This window comes from Saccopteryx leptura, chromosome 2 (assembly GCF_036850995.1).
Source record: "Saccopteryx leptura isolate mSacLep1 chromosome 2, mSacLep1_pri_phased_curated, whole genome shotgun sequence".
Taxonomy (NCBI): domain Eukaryota; kingdom Metazoa; phylum Chordata; class Mammalia; order Chiroptera; family Emballonuridae; genus Saccopteryx; species Saccopteryx leptura.
In genome coordinates this window covers 240,094,203-240,116,795 of record NC_089504.1, presented here as the reverse complement: position 1 = coordinate 240,116,795, position 22,593 = coordinate 240,094,203, and the positions used below count along the sequence as shown (strand labels likewise).

General features: G+C 53.2%; 1 protein-coding gene across 5 annotated transcripts in view; it reads right to left on the bottom strand.

Moving 5' to 3' along the window:
- Nucleotides 1-1,967: 1,967 nt before the first annotated feature.
- NOS1 (nitric oxide synthase 1) overlaps nucleotides 1,968-22,593 on the bottom strand; it is a 154,823-nt gene continuing 134,197 nt past the window's right edge. For all 5 annotated transcript variants that reach the window (XM_066370812.1, XM_066370816.1, XM_066370814.1 and 2 more), the window contains 11 exons: nucleotides 21,717-21,855; nucleotides 21,215-21,293; nucleotides 14,806-14,999; nucleotides 12,696-12,865; nucleotides 10,113-10,323; nucleotides 9,330-9,417; nucleotides 7,915-8,036; nucleotides 6,697-6,845; nucleotides 5,220-5,414; nucleotides 3,730-3,848; nucleotides 1,968-2,321 (listed from right to left, as the gene is read on the bottom strand). In XM_066370812.1, coding sequence (XP_066226909.1) covers nucleotides 2,306-2,321; nucleotides 3,730-3,848; nucleotides 5,220-5,414; nucleotides 6,697-6,845; nucleotides 7,915-8,036; nucleotides 9,330-9,417; nucleotides 10,113-10,323; nucleotides 12,696-12,865; nucleotides 14,806-14,999; nucleotides 21,215-21,293; nucleotides 21,717-21,855 — 1,482 coding nt within the window. In that variant the 3' untranslated portion in view covers nucleotides 1,968-2,305. The remainder of the gene's footprint in view (nucleotides 2,322-3,729; nucleotides 3,849-5,219; nucleotides 5,415-6,696; nucleotides 6,846-7,914; nucleotides 8,037-9,329; nucleotides 9,418-10,112; nucleotides 10,324-12,695; nucleotides 12,866-14,805; nucleotides 15,000-21,214; nucleotides 21,294-21,716; nucleotides 21,856-22,593) is intronic.

Here is a 22,593-nt window from a genome sequence, read left to right as displayed (position 1 = left end):
CAGCCAGGAATTATGAAGCAGCTTCTGTGGCTGAAAGGTATTCAGTTAAAAAAAAAAAAGTTCTTGGGAAGAAAGATGAATCTCTGTTATATAATCTTTTCTTTGGACTCCCTGATAAAACAAGATGATGTTTCCATCTGTCTGCCTGCTTCTAGAAGGACAGGGATATGCAAAGAAGGTGCCAGGCACAGAGGGCTCACAGTATTTATTGGGTGATGGAAAAGCATTCGTGCATCAAGCTGAATTCAGAGAGGGGAAACGCTGACTGATTCCCCTTTGCTGGAGGTTGGACATAGCGGTTCAGCCCCCTGGGAAGCTCGTGATATCTTAGGCTCAACGGGTCAGACAGAAAGTCCCTGGAAGGAGAGCTACTAGGACAGGGACTCCTGTTTGCAGGGAAGGCGGGGTTCCCGGTAGGCTTGCCCCGGTTAGACAGGGTCAGGGAGCATGCTGCACAGTTGGTCTCTACGCCCATGGACACCTGAGCAGGGGGACACAGGACTCAAGGACAGCAGGGAGGTCATAAGTCTGTCCCAGGGGGTGGGACACCACGGGAGCTGACAGGGAGGGTGGAGACAGGTAGGATATAATTTCCTCTTTGACTTAAAGAGTCTTGGGGGCTGAGTCCTCCCCGACACCTCCTTGGCACCAACATGGTAAGGCCCTTCCAAAGCCAGCCAGGGCACTCTCTCTTTGGTAAGCCCATCCCCTGGAGCATCAAGAAAGGAATGGCCGTTGTGCTCTGTACAAAGCAAATGCTGTCTTTCCGTGTGACAAAGTTGAACAGAGGATGGGACTGGCTGAATGTGTCCCTCCCATCCCTGGGGGCCCAGAGCACACCCCCAGAGCAGTCCCTTGGAGGTGGGCATTGGGACTTCTTGGCTCTCTCTGGGCAATGCCTGGCCATTGATTTTTGGCACTTCAGTGTAAAAAAGGGACCCTCTCATGCCATTGGCTGAGAGAGGGTAAACTCAGCAGCCTGCTGGCCAGGGAGAAATCATACCAGCCTGGATTCCTGCTAATGACCTGGCTGCCCATTTTTTAAAACTTGAGTCAAGGACAATTTATTTTTTAGCATTATTTTAGCAGCTTACACGTGTTGGGGGAATCACGTGTAGGCGGCCTGAAGCAGAGAGGCCAGGCTCGTCCACCCTTGGCAGCGGGCCTGGATGGAGAAGAAGCCACACGGTGCCTCATCCCAGCTTCCCTCCCCACCCTAATGCACTCTAACTCCTGTCATTCTATCTCCGGGGGGGGGGGGCAGCCCCATTTGAAGGGGGGGGGATAAAAACAAAAATGATGATATTCTCCCTTGATATTGTTTCCAGTCTTCACCACTTTGAAGTTTGAGCCATTCATACTCTTTTAGCTTTGGGACATTACAAGAGGGGAAACTGAGGATAAGAGACTTATCCAAAGTCACTGGGTGGCAAAGATGTGAAGCTTCTTATTTCCAGCACAATCCCTTGGACTCTAGCATCCTGTTTGGGATTGCCCCGGGAGGGACTGGGGTGGGTGGGTTGGGGGAATGTTGTCCCATTCAATCCATGGGTTACTTGCCCAACAGGGCTCCTCTAACTGTGCCAGAGCCTAAATGCATCTAGTTCTCTGGTCCTCCCTTTCATTAGAGATTTCCCCCTTCATCAGATGCCCCTCTGCCCGCCCAGACCCTTTATAACCAAGATTACTAGGGTAGTTCCAATGTTACAGGGACACAGGCCCGGACACTCAGTCATGGACATGTGAGCAACCAACACAGGCCAGGGCGTGGTTCTCAGCACCGAGGGTCTGCAGGCAACGCGCTCCTCCAGGCAAGAGGAGGGACAGCGACCCAGGCGCGTCACACGTACACACGACCAGAACGTCATACGAAAGGGTGAGGTGGGACTTGAGCGGCAGGGAAACTGGCTCAGAAAACTCTCCTGTGTGGTCCCTGCAGCCTCCCCAGGGAAGCCCCAGAAAACAAGCGACACCCACGTTCTGCTGTCTTCACGCACCGCTGGTGTGTCCTTGGCGGAGGTGGGGGACAGTTGTGTAAGAGCCACTGCGGAGAATAAGGGCATGGCACTGCAGCAGGAAAACGCCGGGAGAAAACCCAAGAAGGGCCAAGGAAACACCGAGAGGTGGGGACCCAGAGGAAGAAAACCAGGACATGGTGGCGACAGGACCAGAGGCAGAGCAGGGGCCACACGGGGTCCCAGAAGGAAAGGTTCAGCAGTGTCCACGCTTACGCAACCTGCCACCCCCGCCGGAGCGCACGGGGCGGCCCCCTGCCGTCCGTCTGGGAACGAGGTCCGAGGTCCGGTTAGGAGCTAAAAACCCTGTGGAGGAAGAAGCGAGGAGGGAGTTAGCACCACAGGAGCGAGCCCGCTTCCTTACAGACACCAGCGAGGGTCCCCTGACCTCTGTGCACGTGGGCTTCCCCACCGTCATTTCCTCCACAGCCCCGGGGTCTTGGGACAGCACCCGGTACCCAGCTGTGGCTTGTCATGAACGAACTAACAAATGAGCGACTGCTCGCTCACCGACACAACTGGCCAGGGAGAGGGACATGGTGACATCAAGGGGCTCTGTGACAACCAAAGGAGCTGTGATGCTGATGGCAGTAATGTGAGCCTTCTGGACACAAAACTAGGTTTTCGAGACTGCTGTGTCATCAGGGGAAAACTGGAGGGTGCCTGAGAGGTGGAATGTGTGCCTTTGGCCCCCCAAAACCAGGTGGCTTCATTCCCACCTCATTTAAAGGGCACAGTGGTAGTCACGAGGAATTCTGGGGCCGGCAATGGGGGAAGTGAGGTTGGTTGTGTCGTGGCGTGATGATCAGGTTTAAATAGTGAGACTCAGTCCCCATCTTGGGGTACCCTAAATTGTTTCTAGCAATTTCCAGAGGAGTGGAGTTATCGAAAGAATGCCAGTTGGGGTTTACATCAATGAGACCATTCCCAGCAATGTGAGGGGAGGGTGAGAGAGGTGGTGGGAACCAGAAGAATACAACTTTTCAGAGCCTTGAGCCATTGTTCCACTAGGGGGCACCCCAGGCAGAAGCCGGCATCCCAAGCTGGAGTTCCCACAGGTGAGCACGTATTAAAACACAAACTGCGGGCCCTGGCCGGTTGGCTCAGCGGTAGAGCGTTGGCATGGCACGTGGGAGTCCCAGGTTCGATTCCTGGCCAGGGCACACAGGAGAAGCACCCATCTGCTTCTCCACCCTTTTCCCTTTCCTTCCTCTCTCTCTCTTCCCCTCCTGCAGCTAAGGCTCCATTGGAGCAAAGTTTGGCTCAGGCGCTGAGAATGTCTCCACGGCCTCTGCCTCAGGCACTAGAATGGCTCCGATTACAGTGGAGCAACGCCCTAGATGGGCAGAGCATCGCCCCCTGGTGGGCATGCCGGGTGGATCCTGGTCGGGCGCATGCGGGAGTCTGTCTGATTGCCTCCCCGCTTCTCATTTCAGAAAAATACAACCCCCCCCAAAAAAAACAACAACCCCGAAACCAAACAAACAAAAGACAAAAACAAACTGCAGTACCCTAAACCCAGAGTTTTAGATTGTGCATGTCTGGAGTGGCCTAGGATTTGTATTTCTAACCCGTTTGCAGGTGTTGCGATGCTGCTGTCTCAGGGGACTCCTCCGTGGGAAAGCCATGGTCATGAGGTCAGACATCCTTACCCATCAGGACCCAGAAGAGAGGGATCTGCCCACCCTCTGCCCATGGGGCGGGGCCAGCTTACTCATCCGTGTCTTTTTTGCTCTCCTCGATGAAGGCAATGGATTCAGATCTAAGGCGGTTAGTCACTTCATACGTTCGTAGGGTGACCCCAAAAATATCCTCATGGTAGCGGTTGTCATCCTACAGGGGCAGAAACAGTCGGGGAACAGCCCTCAAATGCCAGCCAAGGGCACAGAGAGGGGCGGCCACACTAACGCACAGGATGAACTATCCCCGAAGAAAATGGTCCCTGAAGAAGCAAGGCATAAGGCTGCGCCCCTTGGAGCACCCTAGGTCTCCAAGACTCTGTTTGTGTAAGACCCCCTGTCGTCCATGGCAGGGGTCCTGTCCAGCCCAGATGACAATGGACACTCACGTTCCCATCCAGGAACAATGCGGCTGCTTTCTGAGGACAGAGGTGAGAAGGTGGAACGGAAACCTCACCACCTTCCCTGTTCCACCCCCCTCCTCACTCCTGCCCAGCTCAGATCTGGCCAGGGTTTAGCGTGAAACATCACAGCCCAGAGAGACCAGCAGAGATGGGAGAAAAGAAAACGTGCCACTAAGCACTCAGGGGACCCCTCCCTGGTTGACAGCATGGAGATGTGGACACCGTGATGCATAGGTTTAAATTCAGATGTTTATGAAGAAAGCTGTGCATCTGGAGAATGGGTTTGTTTTTAGCTGGGGTGGCTTTTCAACCTTACTCTGCAGAACTCTCAGGAGTCTATGCAAGTGTCGCCTGAGGGCAATACCAAAGGCACTGAGTGAGGATGCCCACCCCCCACAACTGTACTTGGGTCTTTGACACTTCTGCCAGGAAGTCCTTTTGTTTATTTATTTCCTTGAACCTGCTGGGGTTTCGAATCAGATTTACAGCAAGGGCTCCTTCTGCAAAAATGTTGGATTCCCGCTCATTTAGGGTAGCAGGGGGGAGGATGGGACCGCCCCTGGAGCTCTGTGGAGACGGGGACTCAGTTTTTTCTGTTTGGAGCAGTTGGTTACACGGACTTTGCATGCTGGGCTGCCCTTAGCCATTGTTCTGTGCACATTTGGAAAAGGCACCCCTCCGTCTGGACGGACACAGCTCACAGTTCAGGGAGCCAAGGCTGGATGGCTTACAGCGTCCACTTGCCTCCCTGGGGTCGAGCTTTCTGGGCAATGGCCAACCTGCATGACTGCCCAGGGCAGTGCTACCACTTGGTTCCGGGGCTAGGAAAAGTTGGGTCAGGATGGTTTCTGTCTAGCCACCCAGTGACCTACCCGCTTGCTACTTTTCACACGCCACAACCCTCAACTGTCTTTAACAACCTCACCTGCACGCCCAGCCCTCCTCCCTTCCGCTCACCTGCGGGCGGGACCACCTAAGTCCTCTACCCCAGCCACAAGCGGGAAAAGGGCAGCGATGCCATCGTGGCTGCCCTAGCCATCGAGACAGCTGGGGTGAGGAAGAGGAGACAGGCCACTGCATGGGGTCCGGAACGGGAGCCTAGAAGCCAGCTGGTCACTCACCCGCAGCCGGCTAATGAACACGCCGGCGTCCTCCACCGAGAGCTTGCCCTGCTGGGCCATGATGCGCTGGATGGCTTTGAGGACATCGGCAGCCATGGTGACATCCCCGCAGACGTAAATGTGGCCCCCTTGCTCCTTCAGGGCTCGGTACACGGGTTCCGCCAGCTTCTCCTGCAGGATGTCCTGCACGTACTTCTGCGGGGAGCAGGGGACCCGTGAGGGGGAGCTGGGCCGCGTGGCCCCCCACCCCCAGGGAGCGGAGCCTGAGACGGGAGCTTCTGGGCAGGTAGTAGGGTTGGCGAGGTGTTCCCTGGGGGCTAGGAAGAGTGAAATCGGGGAGGAGGGCAAGTCAACTGAGGCTAGATGAATGAGCCACTCCCCACTTTGGACCTCAACTCTGCCGAGGACCCCAGAACCATCACCTGGAGGAGCATAAGAGAGGGCACTGTCTACCTGCTCCTCTCTCCAACAACCAGTGATGACCCACAGTTGAACACTATATATTATACACTCACAGGAGCAGGGTCCTACTGCAGGTGTCCTATGCAGGAGAACCAGAGAAGCCCCAGGAAGACAGCGAGAGACGGGCCAGGTAAGGGGCTGTCAGGCTACACCTGTGCAAAGCCAGCTGCTGCAGCTGGAGCAAGCAGTGGGCTAAGAGAACACGACGTGGGCACAAGGGTGCTTGCTACAGCCTCCAGGGAACTTGTCTGGTTTGTTCCGGGATGTCTTTAGCCCAGGAACCTTCCCACCGGGTGAGGCTGACATTCAGCTGGTACACCTGGCTTGGCTGTCCTAGTTGTTAAAACGTCTATCTACGTCTACGCCAGTGGTCAAGGGGCCAGATTCTCTGAGTTTCCCCCTCACCCCAGCCATCCTGACCCCCCTTTCTGGGACCCCCCAACCCCCAGACCTCCCCAACATTCAGCAGGAGTGTGCTCCAGTCCTGTGTGGCCCATGCCTGTTCTGACTGGTCGGGTCTCTTATGGGCTGTTAATTATGTTTTTAAATTCACATTAAAGTTGTTTTTTTTTTACTGTGTATTTTAAAAAACACATAACATAAAATTTACCATTTAACCACTTTAAAGTGTATGAGTCAGCGGCATTAAGTGCATTCACGATGTTGTACAACCATCACCAGCATCTAGTTCCAAACCTTTCCTCACCCCAGCTGAAGCCTCATACAGATTAGGAGTCACTCCCCACGCCCCCCTCCCCCCGCCCCTGGCAACCACAATCTGCCTTCTGTCTCTATGGACTTGGCAGTTTCCAACACTGCATATAAGTGGCATCCTATACTATGAGCTGTTAAATATTTTAAATCGATAATTTTAGGCTCCATGCTTCCTGAAGAGCAGAGCGATTTCACGGAGGACTCAGGAAGGAGAAGGGGACTTCGGGGAGGGGACCTGCATGCGTGCACCAGCGTGCCTGAGCGAAGGCCGGGTGGGGGACTGGGGATGAGATGGGGTTACCTTTGGTTTGTCTGGCTCCCGGGAGTAGGCGGTGTACAGCTCTCGGAAGACCCCCGAGTTCCTGGCCTGTAGGGTCTCCTCCTTGTAGATGTGGTCTATCTTGGACTGCCGGCACCCAAAGACCAGGATCATGGGGCAGGGACTCATTCCTGGGGACCAGGAAGATCTCGTGTCACCAGCAGCTCTGATGCCTGATTTGGGGGTGGCTGGTAGTGCCAGGGGTGGGCTACTGGGAGCCTCAGCGGGGTACCGTGCGGAGAAAGGTACGTGAACACAGCGGCAGGCCAGTATATGGACTCACACACGCAGACACGCACATAAACAGAAGTAGGTTACATGTGCTCAGACTTTAGCAAACCTCCCTTGCCTGAGACTCAAGCTTTCCACCTGACCCATGTGGGAAGTGCTAAGAGCCCAGACCTCGGTGCTATACTGCCTGGGTTCAAATCCCAGCTCTGTCTGACAGTGAACAACTTACTTAACTTTCCATGCCTCCGTTTCCTCCACATACAAAACGGAGATAATAACAGCAACGGCCTTACGGGGTTATTGTTAGAAATGAACGCCAAACACTAGCACTGTGCCTAGCACAGAGCAAATACTGCAGAAAGGTGACAGTTCCGTAGGGGCAGGTTTCTTTGTTTGGTTGTTTGTTTTTAAGTTTTTTCTGTCTTGTTTGTTGGCACGCCTACAGTGCCTACAGAAGTGTTTGGCGTTTATTAGATGCTCAATAAATCCCTGTTTACGGACAACACTGTGAGCTCGTTTGCGTGCGTCTCACCCAGCAGAGCCTGCCCTCGCATCAGAGCCTCTGAGATTCCCATGAGCACACACATCTATTGGCGAAGGCTCCATGCTCACCCCTTCCAGGGTTGCTTGAACTTTACGGAGGGGTCCTATCTTAACCATCAGAGAAATGTAGACTTTCTGGCCCCAGCATGAGCGGAGTAGAAGATTTGTTTGGACAGGTCCTCTGAATTACACCAGGGTTGGGAAATTTCCAGGCCCTAGGGTGAGCTGACTGCCAGATTTGTTTGGACAGGTCCTCTGAATAACACCACGGGCCAGGTCAGGACTGGCCCCCCGCCCCCCCAACCCTCCCCAGGCAGCGATGTAACGGAGAGATAATGCCATCACGTATCCCCGAGCTGCTGAGGCCCAGGGGGCCTCCCCGGGCCCAGGGGGCAGAAAGCACGTGGCTGCTGGCCCGGGACCCACCTTTGTGCTGGATATCAAACTGCCGCTGCTGCCAGAAGCTCCGGAAGGGGGCGATGCCGGTGCCTGGGCCAACCAGGATGCAGGGCACTTGGGGGTTCCGGGGCAGGTGGAAGCTCGGCGCTCTGGACCAGGAAGACAAAATCAGGCTTCCTGAGTCAACTGTGATCAAGAACGGTTGGGTCTTGGGTAGACCAGGTGGCCGGCCATCTTGGGTAGAACTACAGCAGGACCTGCAACTCTTTGGCCTGGGTTAGGTGCCCCTCACTGCGGTGGGAGTTCCCACAGACGTGGATAATTCCCAAAGCAGGAGGTCCTCAGAGTCTGGCTATCCCTCCATTTCCCAAATATTCCCAGTGCTGTGCTGAGCCGAGCCACTGAGAGCAGTGGGTTGATCGGACTCGGTTTCCCTGCCTCAGCACTACCGACCTTCGGGGGCTGTGTACTTCTCTGTTGTGGGGACCGTCCTGTGCATTGTAGGCTATTGAGCCGCACCCCGGCCTCCACCCACTAGATTCCAGGAACAACCTCCTGCAGTGACAACCAAGAATATCTCCGGATATTATCAAATGTCGCTTGGGAGGGTGGAGGAAATTACCCCCTCATTGAGGACCATCCATGAGATCTATAATCAGGGAGTCACCTGGGGGTGTTAAAAGGGATTCCTGGGCCATGCAGGGAGGCTGGGCTAGGACACCTTGTTTCTGAAGCACCCCTGAAGGTATGTGGGCCATCCCATGAATGTTCTACCTTCAACAGTCGGGAACATGGCCGGCCAAGGTCACTGCTCAGGTAGAGAACTTATTGGTTGACAAAGCAGATACTTACCATGAGCCTGAGTTCAGGCATAGCCTTCATTCTTTTTTATAGTATTATTTTTTATTTGGTTGATTGATTGTGTTAGGAACACTTGCCACGAAACCTACCTTCTTAACAAATTTTTAAGTGCACAATGACGTATGGCGATTTATAGGCAAGAATATCCTTTAAAACTGGGTTTGGGGAGGAAGGCTCTGGTGGATAGGGTTGGGGGAAGGTGTTTGGATCTCCCCTGTTTCTCAGAAGCTGGGGACAGATGGGGTGTCTTATAAAATTTGGATAGACTCTCCCCTGGTCTGCAAACTGCATGAAGGCTGAGACTGCATCCACCTGGTTCCCCACTGTAGCCTCAGCATCGAGCATAGTGCATGTACTTGATGCCAATCCATTGTATTGACTTGACCTTGGCTAGAGGACTTACTTCTTCAGCTTCTGCTGTGTTCCGTCTAGTGACAACTTGGAGGGATGCAGAACGTTGAGCCCATCTGATTCAGCCGTCTCTCCAGAGCCCTTCGGGCTGGCCCGCCTACCCGCCCTGACTCAGGACATCAGTACACAGATTTGGGACGGCTGCTCATGGCCCAGCATTCGCCACTCACCCTCTCACGAAACAGGGCACCACTTCGTCAGACTGTATCCGGTTGAGCCAGGAGGAGCACACGCCGTGGTGAATTGGTCCTTCTCCATCTGGCGGAACAACCGAGGTGGTCTGGCTCACGTCCTGTCCCCCTGCGTCCCCGTCATTGGTCTCCCCCTCCCTTCTGCCCAGAAGGCTGGCAGCCCCAACGCCACGTTTCTGCCTAGGAGTTTCTTGCCTGGACCCCTTCCTCTGAAGGGGAAGACGGCTGGGGGTGGGCGTGCAAGCTGTGAACGTGCCTGGGGTCCTGCTGGGTAGGCGTGCATCGGATTCAAATCCTGCCTACTAAAAGGGCCCCGGCCAGGGTGTTTTCTCTGTGTGCTGGAATCCTGGGCTCAGAACTCTCTCAGGCACCGAGCACTTGCTTTTTTAAGAAGGGAAAGTCCGGGAGGAAAAAGTCAGGTTTTTGATTGACCTCCAACCAGCTGAACTTCCTGCAGCAGGGCGCTCCCTGCTTGCTGGGAGGGCATGGTTATGGTGGCTTGTTCTAGCGGCTGCCTTGGGGGTGTGAGGGAGAGGAAGGGAGTAATGCAAATCCCATCCTAAGTCGGCATGGAGATGGCTCTGTCTAAGGGGACACTTGGTCTGCCCTGCTTCTTCTCAAAGCTTCCTGGCTGTGGGTGTGGATCTCCAGCCAGGGACTTGAGCTCTGGCAGACCGGCAGGGGCCCCAGGCAGGGTGGGGTGGGGGGAGATGTAGACATGGGGGTGGCAGACCCGGAGGCTCTCCCAGCGCCTTGGCCCACCTCGGGTGCGGTAGGAGACGATGGCCACGGTGAGGTGCACCTCATCAGGGTACATGTCCGGGGAGGAGCTGATGGAATAGTAGCGAGGCTGCAGCAGCGACAGCTGCGTCAGGAGCAGCGTGGTGGGCATCTGAATGGATGGGAACTCCTCCAGCACCTCCACAATGGTGGGGTTCTTGCCCCATTTCCATTCCTCGTACTCCTGCAAACCCTGTGCCAGGGAAAGGGACAGAGGGGAGCTCTCACTCAGACCCTGGAACAAATTTCCAGCGAGGGCTTGAGGAAGTCCGGGGAAGAAGGCAAATAGAAAATAGTAATATAACAGTTAACACATCCACAGTCAATATTCCGTGCCCGGTTTTAACTCGCTCGAGGACCTTATGAAATGAGTGTGACTGTTGGACCTATTTGACAGAAGAGGACCCTGAGGGGGATGGAAGTCCCATGCCTATGGTGGGGGGGTGATTCTGGGTTTTGAATCTAGGTCGGGGGTGGGGGGCAAACTTCAGTCCGTAAACCAAACCCGGCTCCTCCCTTGCTTTGCGTGTTCAAATGGTTTGGGGAAAACATCAGCGGAAGACTAACTACTACTTTATGACAAACCTATGATATAGAATTCCAATTTCAGTGCCCATAAATCAAGTTCGATTGGGACCCAGCCACACCCATGCACGCATGTATTCTCTACACACACGGGGCTACAGTGGCAGAGTTGAATAGTTGCAAAAGGGACCAAGTGGACCGTGAGCCTAAAAGATTCACTACTTGGCCCTTTAAGGAAAAAAGTGTTCTGAGCCTAGCCCTAGGCTTTCTGGCCCCGGAATCTTGGCTCCTGACCATGACATGCTCCCATAGTGTGTGAGGGTCAAGAGAGACATACCGTGGAGGGGTCAGGACTTGCAGGTACAGAATGCAGATGTGCAGTATGTGGGCTTTCAGAGGTGGAGGTATATTTGCAGAGAGCATGCTCAGATGGTAAATGACAGCCCCAAAGGAGCAGGTCAGGGTGTGGGCAACTGTATTCGGGAGGGGGGGGGGCATGTTGACAGCCAAGCCCAGCTGCTACTTGGGAACAGAGAGGCTCTCTGGAGCTCTGGAATTATTTTTCCTACATCTCAGAAGCTGCCCTGGGAAGTCCCACATTGCTTCTAGGATAGTGGTCCCCAACCTTTTTTGGGCCATGGACCGGTTTAATGTCAGAAACTATTTTCACGGACCAGCCTTTAGGGTGGGACGGATAAATGTATCACGTGACCAAGACAAGCGTCAAGAGTGAGTCTTAGACGGATGTAACAGAGGGAATCTGGTCATTTTTAAAAAATAAAACATCGTTCAGACTTAAATATAAATAAAACGGAAATAATGTAAGTTATTTATTCTTTCTCTGCAGACCAGTACCAAATGGCCCATGGACCGGTACTGGTCCGCGGCCTGGGGGTTGGGGACCACTGTTCTAGGAGGTCCAGACTCTGAGGAGGGTAAAACTATTATAAGTGCATTGGATAACAAAGCCTTTCTCCGTGTCTCTAAAGACCACCTCTGCTTTACTGATAGGGTGGGGCACTGGTGAGGACACGCCTCCCAGACTCCGGCCTCACTGACTTTCATCTGCAGGGGCACAACTGGCCAGGAGCCCAGCAGCTGTCTCTGAAGCTGACGTCCACCTGAAGCCGACACAATCACCTGTGTCGATCTCTCCTTAGGCTGCATGGAGAACCCTGGACACTTCCGCAACCTTCTTCCCCTTCCTTCTCTTGGGGTCAGACTTGTTTTGATGTATCTGACTCCCTTCCCATTTTATCTCACAGAGTTTCCCCTAAGAAAACCCCTCAGCCCTGGGCAGTTGGCTCAGTGGTAGAATGTTGGCTGGGCATGTGGATGTCCTAGGTTTGATTCCCGGTCAGGGCACACAGGAGAAGCAACCATCTGCTTCTCCACCCTTGCTGACCAGCACTCTGTCCCCTCTCCTGGACAGCAGACAAAAGCTAAACCATCCTTTGCTGGTGGCTTGCATACTGGGGAGGGACCCCCACTGGGAGAGACTCAGTCAGACTTCCTGGGTAGGATTCTTCCTGAGCAAGGCTTTGCAGCAGCTTGGAGCAGACGAGTCCGCAGTTTCTAAGCAAGGGTAGTAGCAGTTGTGATTGCTGGCTTTGCCTTTCCACGGGAGGCCCCCTTTGCCTTGAAATCCCATCTACAGCTCCTCTGCACTGGAAAAGGCTTATCTTTAAAACAGGGCATTGTGGGATTCTCTGTTTCTTTTTCTTCTAAGCATTGGCTAAGATGGAACTAATGAGAGCTCCAGGGTCCCAAAGGAAGGAGGAATGGCAATTTCTGCTGTGGTCAAAGGACTCTGAGATTCAATGAGGTCACCCTTGTTCTATCAGGGCTTAGAATCAGAAAGTCAGGACCAACCCACATGGACCAGCCAATAAGGCGACTTTGCCGGCAAACTAGATAACGGGACTGCTTGCTCAGAACTGCCATCTGCTGGAATATCATTGTAATACTATATAGTACAATTCCCCAAGGATGAAGGAGGTGGAAAGGAACCCCCTGGGGTGGTAGGAGGCAGGGACCCACCTTGCTGAGGACCAGCAGACGCTGCTTCTCTTTCTCGCTGGTGGCCAAGGAGGCAAACTGCTGCAGCTGCAGTGGCGTGGGCGGCGTGGTGATGTCCAGGTAGTACTTGAAGGCCTGGAAGATGGTGCAGGGCGGGAGGCGGTGCTCATCCGTCCAGTTACTGATAACTCCTGTGGAGGCCCAGTGGCGGTTAGGGGGTCGGGTGGGGGAAGGACAGTCTGAGCTCTGAGGGCTTGGGTCCAAGTTAGGATGGGGCTGGCTGAGCCCAACCACCCTCTCCACCTTCCATGTCCCCCATCTCCACTTCACGGGGGCAAGGAGCCATTCCAAAGCCCACTGAGCGGACTAGTCCAAAAATTTTAAAAAAACCCACAAAAAACAAATATTAAAATAGCACGAGACAGTCCCTGGCATTCTATGCACTGAGCCACCAACGGAGCGTGAGTGAGGAGTCTATTTTGGCTCTGTCTGTCCTCTCGCGGTATCAGCCCCTCACTCCTGAGTGGGATTCTAAGTGTTTAAAACCACAAACATGCTTTAACACTTGCCTACTACTTTCGTATGGCAAGGACTATTCTCAGCACTTTATATTATGATTTCGTACAATCCTTCTCATCTCCCCAAACTCATGAGACTCTCCGAGATAGTAGGTGCTATTGTTAAAAAGGCAAAAGATTTATGCGATCTGAAGAGAAACCAGAGTAGTAGGTGCTATTGTTAATCTCCCTTTTGCGACTGAGATCAGTGGGAGCACAGAGAGGTTAAGGAATTGGCCCACGGTCACACAGCTCATAAGTGTGAAGTTAGGCAGTCCGTCTTCTAGCTAGCACACGTACACCTCTGTGTACGTTTCATTCATTTAATGTAAGCCCTAAACACAAGCCTCTCCTTCATCAGGGACTCAAAGGACAAGGAAGGCACAGTTCCAACATGAAGGAAGAACTGGCTGGCTTGGGTTTATTACGAGAAGGTTTCTCCAAAGTGGTGCCTTCCAAAGGGGTTTTCCCCAGGGCTTTGATGACAGGCTCCTTCCACCTTCTGCCCTGACTGCACACCCTCGCTCCTTTGCAAAGGTGAGATGTCACTGTAGCACAGGCTGCCATGCAAGGTCACCGCTGTGCCTCGTACCCGAGCCCTGTGCTCCCCTGTACCTACTGAGATGAAGCCCTGAGACCCATCTGCCTTTGCAAGTTCTTCAACGGGAATATCAAGAACGGTCACTGAAATAGGTTGGAACTTGATTTAATGAGGTCAGAAATACAGTTTCAGGCCTGGTGGGCCATGGAGCTTCTAGGAGGATTCTAAGAGGGGGCAGGGCCAGATTTCAGCTGCTGTTTACTCTGTGGGCAGGGATGACACAAAAAGGAAGAAGCTCCCTGGCCGGTTGGCTCAGCGGTAGAGCATCGGCCTGGCGTGCGGGGGACCCGGGTTCGATTCCCAGCCAGGGCACATAGGAGAAGTGCCCATCTGCTTCTCCACCCCTCCCCCTCTCCTTCCTCTCTGTCTCTCTCTTCCCCTCCCGCAGCAGGGCTCCATTGGAGCAAAGATGGCCCAGGCACTGGGGATGGCTCCTTGGCCTCTGCCCCAGGCGCTAGAGTGGCTCTGGTCGCGGCAGAGCGACGCCCCAGAGGGGCAGAGCATCGCCTCCTGGTGGGCAGAGTGTCGCCCCTGGTGGGCGTGCCGGGTGGATCCCAGTCGGGCGCATGCGGGAGTCTGTCTGACTGTCTTTCCCCGTTTCCAGCTTCAGAAAAATACAAAAAAAAAAAAAAAAAAAAGAAATAAAGGAAGAAGCTCACATCAGCCCGCATCAGCCCCATGATGAACCATGGGTGTCGGGCATTGTAGACAATCAGTCAGGTGGGCCAAGGTTGCTCAGCCAACAGAAATGGGGAGTCTTTTGTCTCATAAGCTAGAGGTGACAGAGCCCTACTCCTCTACCTGGATTGGCGATTGGGGCCAAGAAGGGGTGTCTTTCCCACCAGAGCCAACCAGACTTCTGTCCCCATCGTTGTTTTCCCGGACACACACTGCCTCTGAAACTCCTGGACAAAGGACAAGGGAAGGGCCCTTGGGAGGGGCCAGGCGGGGTGCCTGGCGTGGCCGCCATTACCCAAAGCTGTGTTCCGCTCCTCCAGCAGCTCCATTTTCACCAGCTGGTTGACAGGAGGCGCGTCCTCCAGTCGCTCGATCAGGGCATTCACGAGGTCCTCGCGGTTGCCAGGGAAGACGCCCAGGTGGTCCCCAGGCTGGTACTGCAGCTCCTGATTCCCGTTGGTGTGGAGACGCACGAAGATGGTTGATCGGCTGGAGGGAAGAGCCAGGGAACAATCAGATAAGGGCCACCAGCTCCTACCCCCTTTCCTTGCTCCTTGGTCGGTCCTGTGGCTGCAGTTTCCCTCCTTCCATTCCCCTGGGGGCCCGAGCCAACCAGGCTTCTGTCCCCATCATCTCCATACCACGGCTTTCAGCAAGGTCACCCGTGAGCACCTCCTTGCAAATCTAACAGCCGCTGCCCAGTGCTCACGCTGGCCACGGGTGCAGCACAGGCCCTGGTGGCTTACTTCCTCCTTCTCACAGATTCTATTCAATAGAATGCAGTCCTTTGCAGGTTCCTTTCTGTGTCCCCAACCTCTGGTCATTGGCTCCTCTTCCACTGCCATCCCTCCGAGCCTTTTTTTTTTTTTTTTTGCTATATTTCTGCCCCTGCTTTTCTTTTCTCCACAGTAGGTGCCATCATCTGACCTATAGTAGAGTTTACTTTTTTATCTGATTTGTGGTCTGTTCCCCTGCCTATCTGCTGGCCCCCACAAAGACGTAAACTCTAGAGGACAGCGTGGATCTGTCTGTTTTGTTTACGGCTCTATGCCTAGCACCAAGGACGGGGCACAGCACATAGTAGGTGTTCAAGAAATATTTGTTGGCTGAAGGAACCTCAGACTCCTAGCAGCCAGAACAGGCTTAGTTCTCAGTACCAACGGGGGTCCTTTCAGCAACTACTACCCTATCGGAGCCAAGACAGTGGCGTCTCCGATCTGTGATACCACCCCCCACCCCGCCCCAGAATCCTAAGCCCCACACCCTTTTGTAACTGGAGGTCCTCATGTCGTCATGGAAAAACGGACAAGGCCCTGGCCTGAAGCTTGGGTTGTTGTTAAACACAAATCCACGGATATTATAAAATTGAGAGGTCCTGGGAGAGAACTCAGAGAGAACCTCATTTATATCTGCCCATCGCGCCCTCCACATGGACTTCTGTATTTCAAGTGCAGGAGGCCCGTGCTAAGGGAATGGCTTCAGGAATGGATTCTCAGAGGAGGATGACTCTGGCCCTGTTAAAAAGTTTTAGTACAGTTCCTCCGTTTCACACCCTATCTGAAAACTTTGGGATTGCTCACACTTCGGTCAGTCAAATCCTTCGTACACCTCGGGTTACAGATGCATTGAAGATCTGTTTTTTTCTTTGTGGCCAATTGGTTTTCAGTTGATGGAGAACTTAATATTCCATGTGAAGTTTCATATTTTCCCTTGAATAATCAACACTTGGATAAACCAAGGGGGCAAACTATTGAGAGGAGTTTTTGGCGTCACCAAGAGCCGTTTTGTGCTGCAAATAGCCACCATTATGAAAAATAGCTTCGCTGGCACACTCGCTTTTGAGGGTGTCAAGTAATGCTTTTGAAGCAAGGCACCTCCGTCCTTTGTTTATTGGGGAATCTGGTGATCGAAATTGTGCATGGCGGTGTTACGGTCTAGGGTCCCACTCTCCTTCCCTGCGCAGATTTTGCCCTCTCTGGGGTACTGATTTTGTCAGTTATAGGAACTTGCATGACCTCTACTGTTCTGAGCTCACACCCTCTTGGTTCCCAGAGAGCCAAGACATATCCCACCCGCATCCCCGCCTAGCTCCAGGAAGGGACTTAGTGGAGGCAGACAGCCAGCAGGTGGCGCTGTGGAGTCGCTAATGTGGAAGCCTCGGAGACAACCACAGGAAGCCTTTGAAAGGCTGGCAAATCAATTCTCACTTTCTCCCAGATCATCACGACTTCTTTGGGAGGTATATTTGCCTCTGTTCTTTTTGGCCGGTACAAAATAGAGACGCAGAGGTCCCAAACTTGCGGAGCTGGCTCACTTTCATGGCCCCTTGCCCCAGTCCTCTAGAATGTGGCAGAAGGGAGTCAGGCAGATGATAAAGGGGCCCAGGGTAGGGATGTAGCTGGCAAGTGAGCTAGAATGTCAGTCCAGGCTCTGCCTGTGCTGAGACTTTAACCAGTGGGACTTTGCAAGGCACTGAGCAGATACCACTTGCTGCATGGTTGCCGGGCACCTTGATGGGCGGGTCCTTGAGGCTTAGCTGGAAGCTGATCCCTGATGGGTAGCACTAGCCTGGAGACCGGTTGTCTTACATTTCAGTTCTGCTGGGGGTTTCTTAGGCTTCTAAGCCTAAAACATTTCTAGACTTTTTTTTTTTAAACCTTAGAACACATACGGACCACTGAAACGTGTTAGGGGATAAAGAAAGGGGAGTATTGGGGAGGTGGCAGCCGTTTGAGCCTTCCTTCTCCACCTCCTCCTCCAGAGTAGCCCTTGCTTGTGAGGCATTTATATCTACACACAGAAATATAACAAACACACAGGCCTGCGTGCCAGTGCTTGGCAGAAGCTCAATGCCAGGCTGCCAGATTAAAGAAGAGTCTGCTAATGTCCAGCATTAAAAAAAAAAAAAAAAAGCTAATGTTCCATCTTCTGTGAAAAGGGTAAACATTGTCAAAAGCAGTTTGAGTTAATAGGTTCATTCAACAAATTTATAGAGAGTGTCAAGCACTGTTCTAGGCACTGGTAAGAGAGTGATGGATGAAGACAGTCTGCCACATCTGATGGATGAAGACAGTCTACCCTGTTTTCATTGGGAAGTATCTTAAAATGATCTCAAATGGGGTTGGCAGTGTGGGTAGTGAGGGGTTGGGAGCAGTGGGCTCAGAGATGATTGGATAGGATGGCCGTGGAGGCCTCTCTAGTAGTGCAGCATTTGAGTGGAGACCTGAACAATGAGAAGGAGTAGGCACGCCAAGATCTGGGCGGGGGCAGGGGGAGGAATGGGGACGGGACAGTGTTCCTGAAAGGAGCAGTAGCACGTGCCAAGGACCTGAGGTAGAAAAGGAGGCTAGAGTGTTTGGAGAGAGATCAACACATTGCTGAGTGGTGGAAGAAGGAGGTCAGAGATCTGGACAGAGGTCACCACCTGTCATGGCAAGGAGTTTGCGGCGTGCCTCTGTTCAGTGGGAAACCACTGGAGGCTAGAGAACCGGGGAGGGATGGGTTTCAATGTACCTTTTTAAAGGAAGACTCTGGCTGCTGTTTGGAAATTGAATCTCTGAGGGCAAAGCCAAGAAACAAGGAGACAGGTTAGGTGTCTGGGGCAGCCACTCAGATCTGAGGTCATCAGGGCTTTGCTCAAGGTGGCAGATGAGGGTTGGATGTGCAGTGTGAGGGGCAGCAGGGAGGAGACTTGTGTTTTTGGCTTAAGGCCCGTGCTGATGTTCTCTGCTACCGTGGGGAAGGCTGGGGAGAGGCCGTGTGCCCCAGGGGGATGGAAATCCAGTGTTCCACCCTCGAGGACCCCATTGAAAGGTCCCACCGACCGCTAAGATAGAAGTGCTAAGGCCCCATGTACCATTGTTCTCGCCAACCCCTTCCCCTACAGGCCCCTCCACATCCTCACCGGCCGATGTAAGGCCTGTCCTGCATTCTCCCTCCTCCTTCTGAGTCCCAGGACCTCCACCTACACCCCACCCATCAGCATTCCATTAGACTGTCTTCTGCACTGTTTGCCAATTGGTGCTCATGTGTTAGGAAACTTATTTCCTGGTCAGGCAGGAACTGCGTCCACTTCTCTCTTCAGATTTGCAAGGACCCCCCCTCAAAAGGCTGTTTACGTTCTCTTAAGCACTTTGTTTGCAATTACAAGTCTCCAGTGGGGCTGATTGGTGGTAGCTGGCTTACAGCCTCCTGGACCAAACAGCTGGACTTGGGCCTCAGGCAGGGAGAAAAGGGAGAGAGTAGTCTGCTTTTCCACTCAATTAACCCTTAAAAAACCTTTATAGGCCCTGGCCGGTTGGCTCAGTGGTAGAGCGTCGGCCTGGCGTGCAGGGGTCCCGGGTTTGATTCCTGGCCAGGGCACACAGGAGAAGCGCCCATCTGCTTCTCCACCCCTCCCCCTCTCCTTCCTCTGTCTCTCTCTTCCCCTCCCACAGCGAGGCTCCATTGGAGCAAGGATGGCCCGGGCGCTGGGGATGGTCCTTGGCCTCTGCCCCAGGCACTAGAGTGGCTCTGGTCATGGCAGAGCGACGCCCCGGAGGGGCAGAGCATCGCCCCCTGGTGGGCAGAGCGTCGCCCCCTGGTGGGCAGAGCGTCGCCCCCTGGTGGGCGTGCCGGGTGGATCCCATTCGGGCGCATGCGGGAGTCTGTCTGACTGTCTCTCCCCGTTTCCAGCTTCAGAAAGATAAAACAAACAAACAAACAAAAAAACCTTTATAAAGCTGGAAATGGTAGTAAGCCTAAAAACAGGTAGTGGTACAGAGCAGCCTTTTCAAGAGGTAAACACCTAGACACACACTGATCCTTTTTGTGCCAAACCCGGTCTTTCACAGTTTGTCGCTGAAAGAAATTTCTAGTAGATGCTTCTTCCCTTTCCTTTCTAACACTACTTAAGGCATACCTTTGCACAGGGCAGAAAGGGGCAGAGAGATGTGCAGTATTTCAAATGCAGAGTCCTTCTCTATATCAGAGGTTGTTATGTTGTGATTATGGCCATTTAACTAGCTATTCAGAGGGATCGTCTTCCCAATCCATCTCTTTCATGTATGAGGACCTAGAGGAGAACAGGGAGAGCCTTGGGGTTCCAACCTGTTGGTCCTAGTCTCGAAGTCCACGTAAGAAAGCACGCATGCCAAGTTTGCAGTCGTATGAAGCTGCAGTGGACACAGAATGGTAGTGGAACCCATCACACCTCTGCTCTGAGAAGGTGTCTCTGATAGAGCCGTCTTGCGGCACGGTGGACGCCACGTGCACGGGCATTTGGTATGTACTGACTTTGGAGTCAGAGAAACCCAGTCCGTGTGACCTAGAAAAAGTCGCTTGCATTTTCTAATAGTCATTTCTCACATTTAAACTGTGGATGATAACGGTACCTGCTTCTTGAGGTAATCAAAACTACGGGCGATCCCGCACAGAACGGGCTCAGGATGGTGCTCAGCGCACACATGAAGTGCAGGATAAACGTCAGCTGTCATCACAGCTCCCATTCTTATTTTAGGGAAGGTGACAGGCTCGGAGGGCCCGAGGGCCTTGCCTGAGGTCACACAGCTGTTGCTGTGGCAGAGCTGGGGTCAGGACCCAGAGCTGTCCAGCTCGAGAGATCACTCTTTGTCCTATGCCATGCATGCAGAGAATCAAGCTTCCCAAAGATCGCCATGGGCTACGATTGCAAAGTGAAAGATGTTCCAGTCAATAGGGAACAATGAAAAAGGTCTTTAAAACTTTCATGGGTGTTAGAAATTTTACTTATCCGGGTGGAGGGATGGATAGACTGGATAACTCTAAAAATACTTGGCAGCTAAGAGTAGAGGATAGACAAGCTTAAAAGGGAGGTCAGCGTGGCTCTTAGAACATGTGCCGTCTCGGGCAGCGGCGGCGGCTGTGTTCCGATCTGGGAGGGCAGGAATAGCCTCAGCATACTTGGCAGGGACCACAGGACCTCCACGGCACTGGGACCAGGGCTGAGAACGACACTTCCAGCAGGACAGAGTATGGGAAACTAGGTCTCGGGAAGAGCAAATGGAATGAATGTGGGCCCGGGAGAGAAGGGTCAAGGTCTTGGCTCTTTGGAGGTGTCTTCTCTGGAAGATTCGAGTTTGTTTCGGGTGTCACTGGGGAGTGTACCGGGACCAAAACAAAGTGCTAGGGAGATAGGCTTTGGTTCTACGCAATCGTAAGACTATTTCTAACAATTAGGACTTTGAAACACACGGTGGCTCTTTTTGCACAGTAATGAGCCTCCCGTCATTCCAAAGAAATTTAAGCAGGACTCCAGAGGAGAACCATTGCAAGGAGGAAATGCCTGGATTAAGTGATTTTGACCAAGATGCTATGGTACCCTTAGCAGTTCTGCAAGGGAGTGGTCTATATTAAAACTCCCTTAGCAGTTCTGCAAGGGAGTGGTCTATATTAAAACTCCCTTAGCAGTTCTGCAAGGGAGTGGTCTATATTAAAACTCCTTTATAAAACCATTCTCTTTTTTCCTTCCCCAGGGATCGCCACCACCTCCTTCTCCGGCCTCCAGGCTGGAGCCTGGCGAAGGCAAAGCAGGAAACCAAGATGCTGCAACGCAGCCAAGGGGTCTCGACGGCACTTGGGACGGTAACAGGAACCTGGTCCTTGGAGTCAGCAGGCGGTCCTGCCCTCTTGTGAGGGCTTCCGGAGCAGAGGTGGGTGACTCAAGTGAGTGACCAAGGTGTGCCTACCTGGATTTAGGACTCTGAAGGTTTTGACGGCTGAGGAGACGAGCAGACGAGACCCGCTTTCTGTGGACACTGGACAGACCTGCGGGGAGCAAAACAGTCTTCCTGAAAGGGGTTAAACACTTGTCAGTGAACGTCTTTGGCTTCTACTGACCCTCTACTCACTCCTCCACTGTCCTCTGGAGTAAGGGGAAGAGGTAAAAGAGAAGAGGTCGGGCAGGCTTTGGTTGGGGTGGTTGTGGATGATGCAGAATGGGAAGCAGATCTGGCTGGACTTAGATGAGAAGAGGGTGGGGGCCAGGGTCCTCATACTCCTGGAGAGAGATGTGTCCACACATACATTTTACGAAGTGTAGAGCAGTAGCAGTGTATTTGTTTTGGGAGGGAGACCAAAGCAATGAAACCCACTTTCTCTAAGCACCTTCCAGAGGTGAGAGCTCCCAACTTTCCTGTTTCCCGCTGTCATGAATGCCTACCCGGGAGAGGGGAGAGGGGAGAGGAGTACCTTGTGTAAGTTCTGGGGCTTCGGCCACATAGGTGAGGCGGAACTTGTTCCTCTTCCAGCTGCGGTCATTGCTGATGAGGGAATTGTTCGCCTTCTCAATGTTGACGTCATCTCCCACACAGAACACATCACAGGCTGCCTGTGGCACACACAGGGCTGTCAGTGACCTCTGTCAGCCAAGATGGACTCCTTTCCAACAGCTCCAAGTCATATGTATCCATCCATTCATCCATCCATCCATCTGTCATCCACTCACCCACCCACTCACCCATCCACCCACCCATCTACCCATCTATCCACCGTCCCACCCACCCATCCATCCATCCATCCATCCATCCATCATCCACTCACTCACCCATCCATCTGTCATCCACTCACTCACCCACTCATCCATCCATCCACCTATCCACCCATTCATCCACCCACCTACCCACCCATCTGTCCACCCATCCATCCACCCACCCACCCATCCATCCATCCATCATCCACTCACTCACCCATCCATCCATCTGTCATCCACTCACCCACCCACTCACCTATCCACCCATCCATCTACCCATCCATCCACCAACCCATCTATCCATCCACCCACCTATCCATACTCATTCATCCATCCATCCATCCATCCATCCATCATTCACTCACTCACCCATCCATCCATCCATCATCCACTCACTCACCCACTCACCCATCCACCCACCCATCTACCCATCCATCCACCGACCCATCCATCCACCCACCCATCCATCCGCCCACCTATCCATCCATCCATCCATCCATCCATCCATCCATCCATCCATCCATCATCTACTCACTCACCCATCCATCCATCCGTCATCCACTCACTCACTCACTCATCCATCCACCCATCCATCCA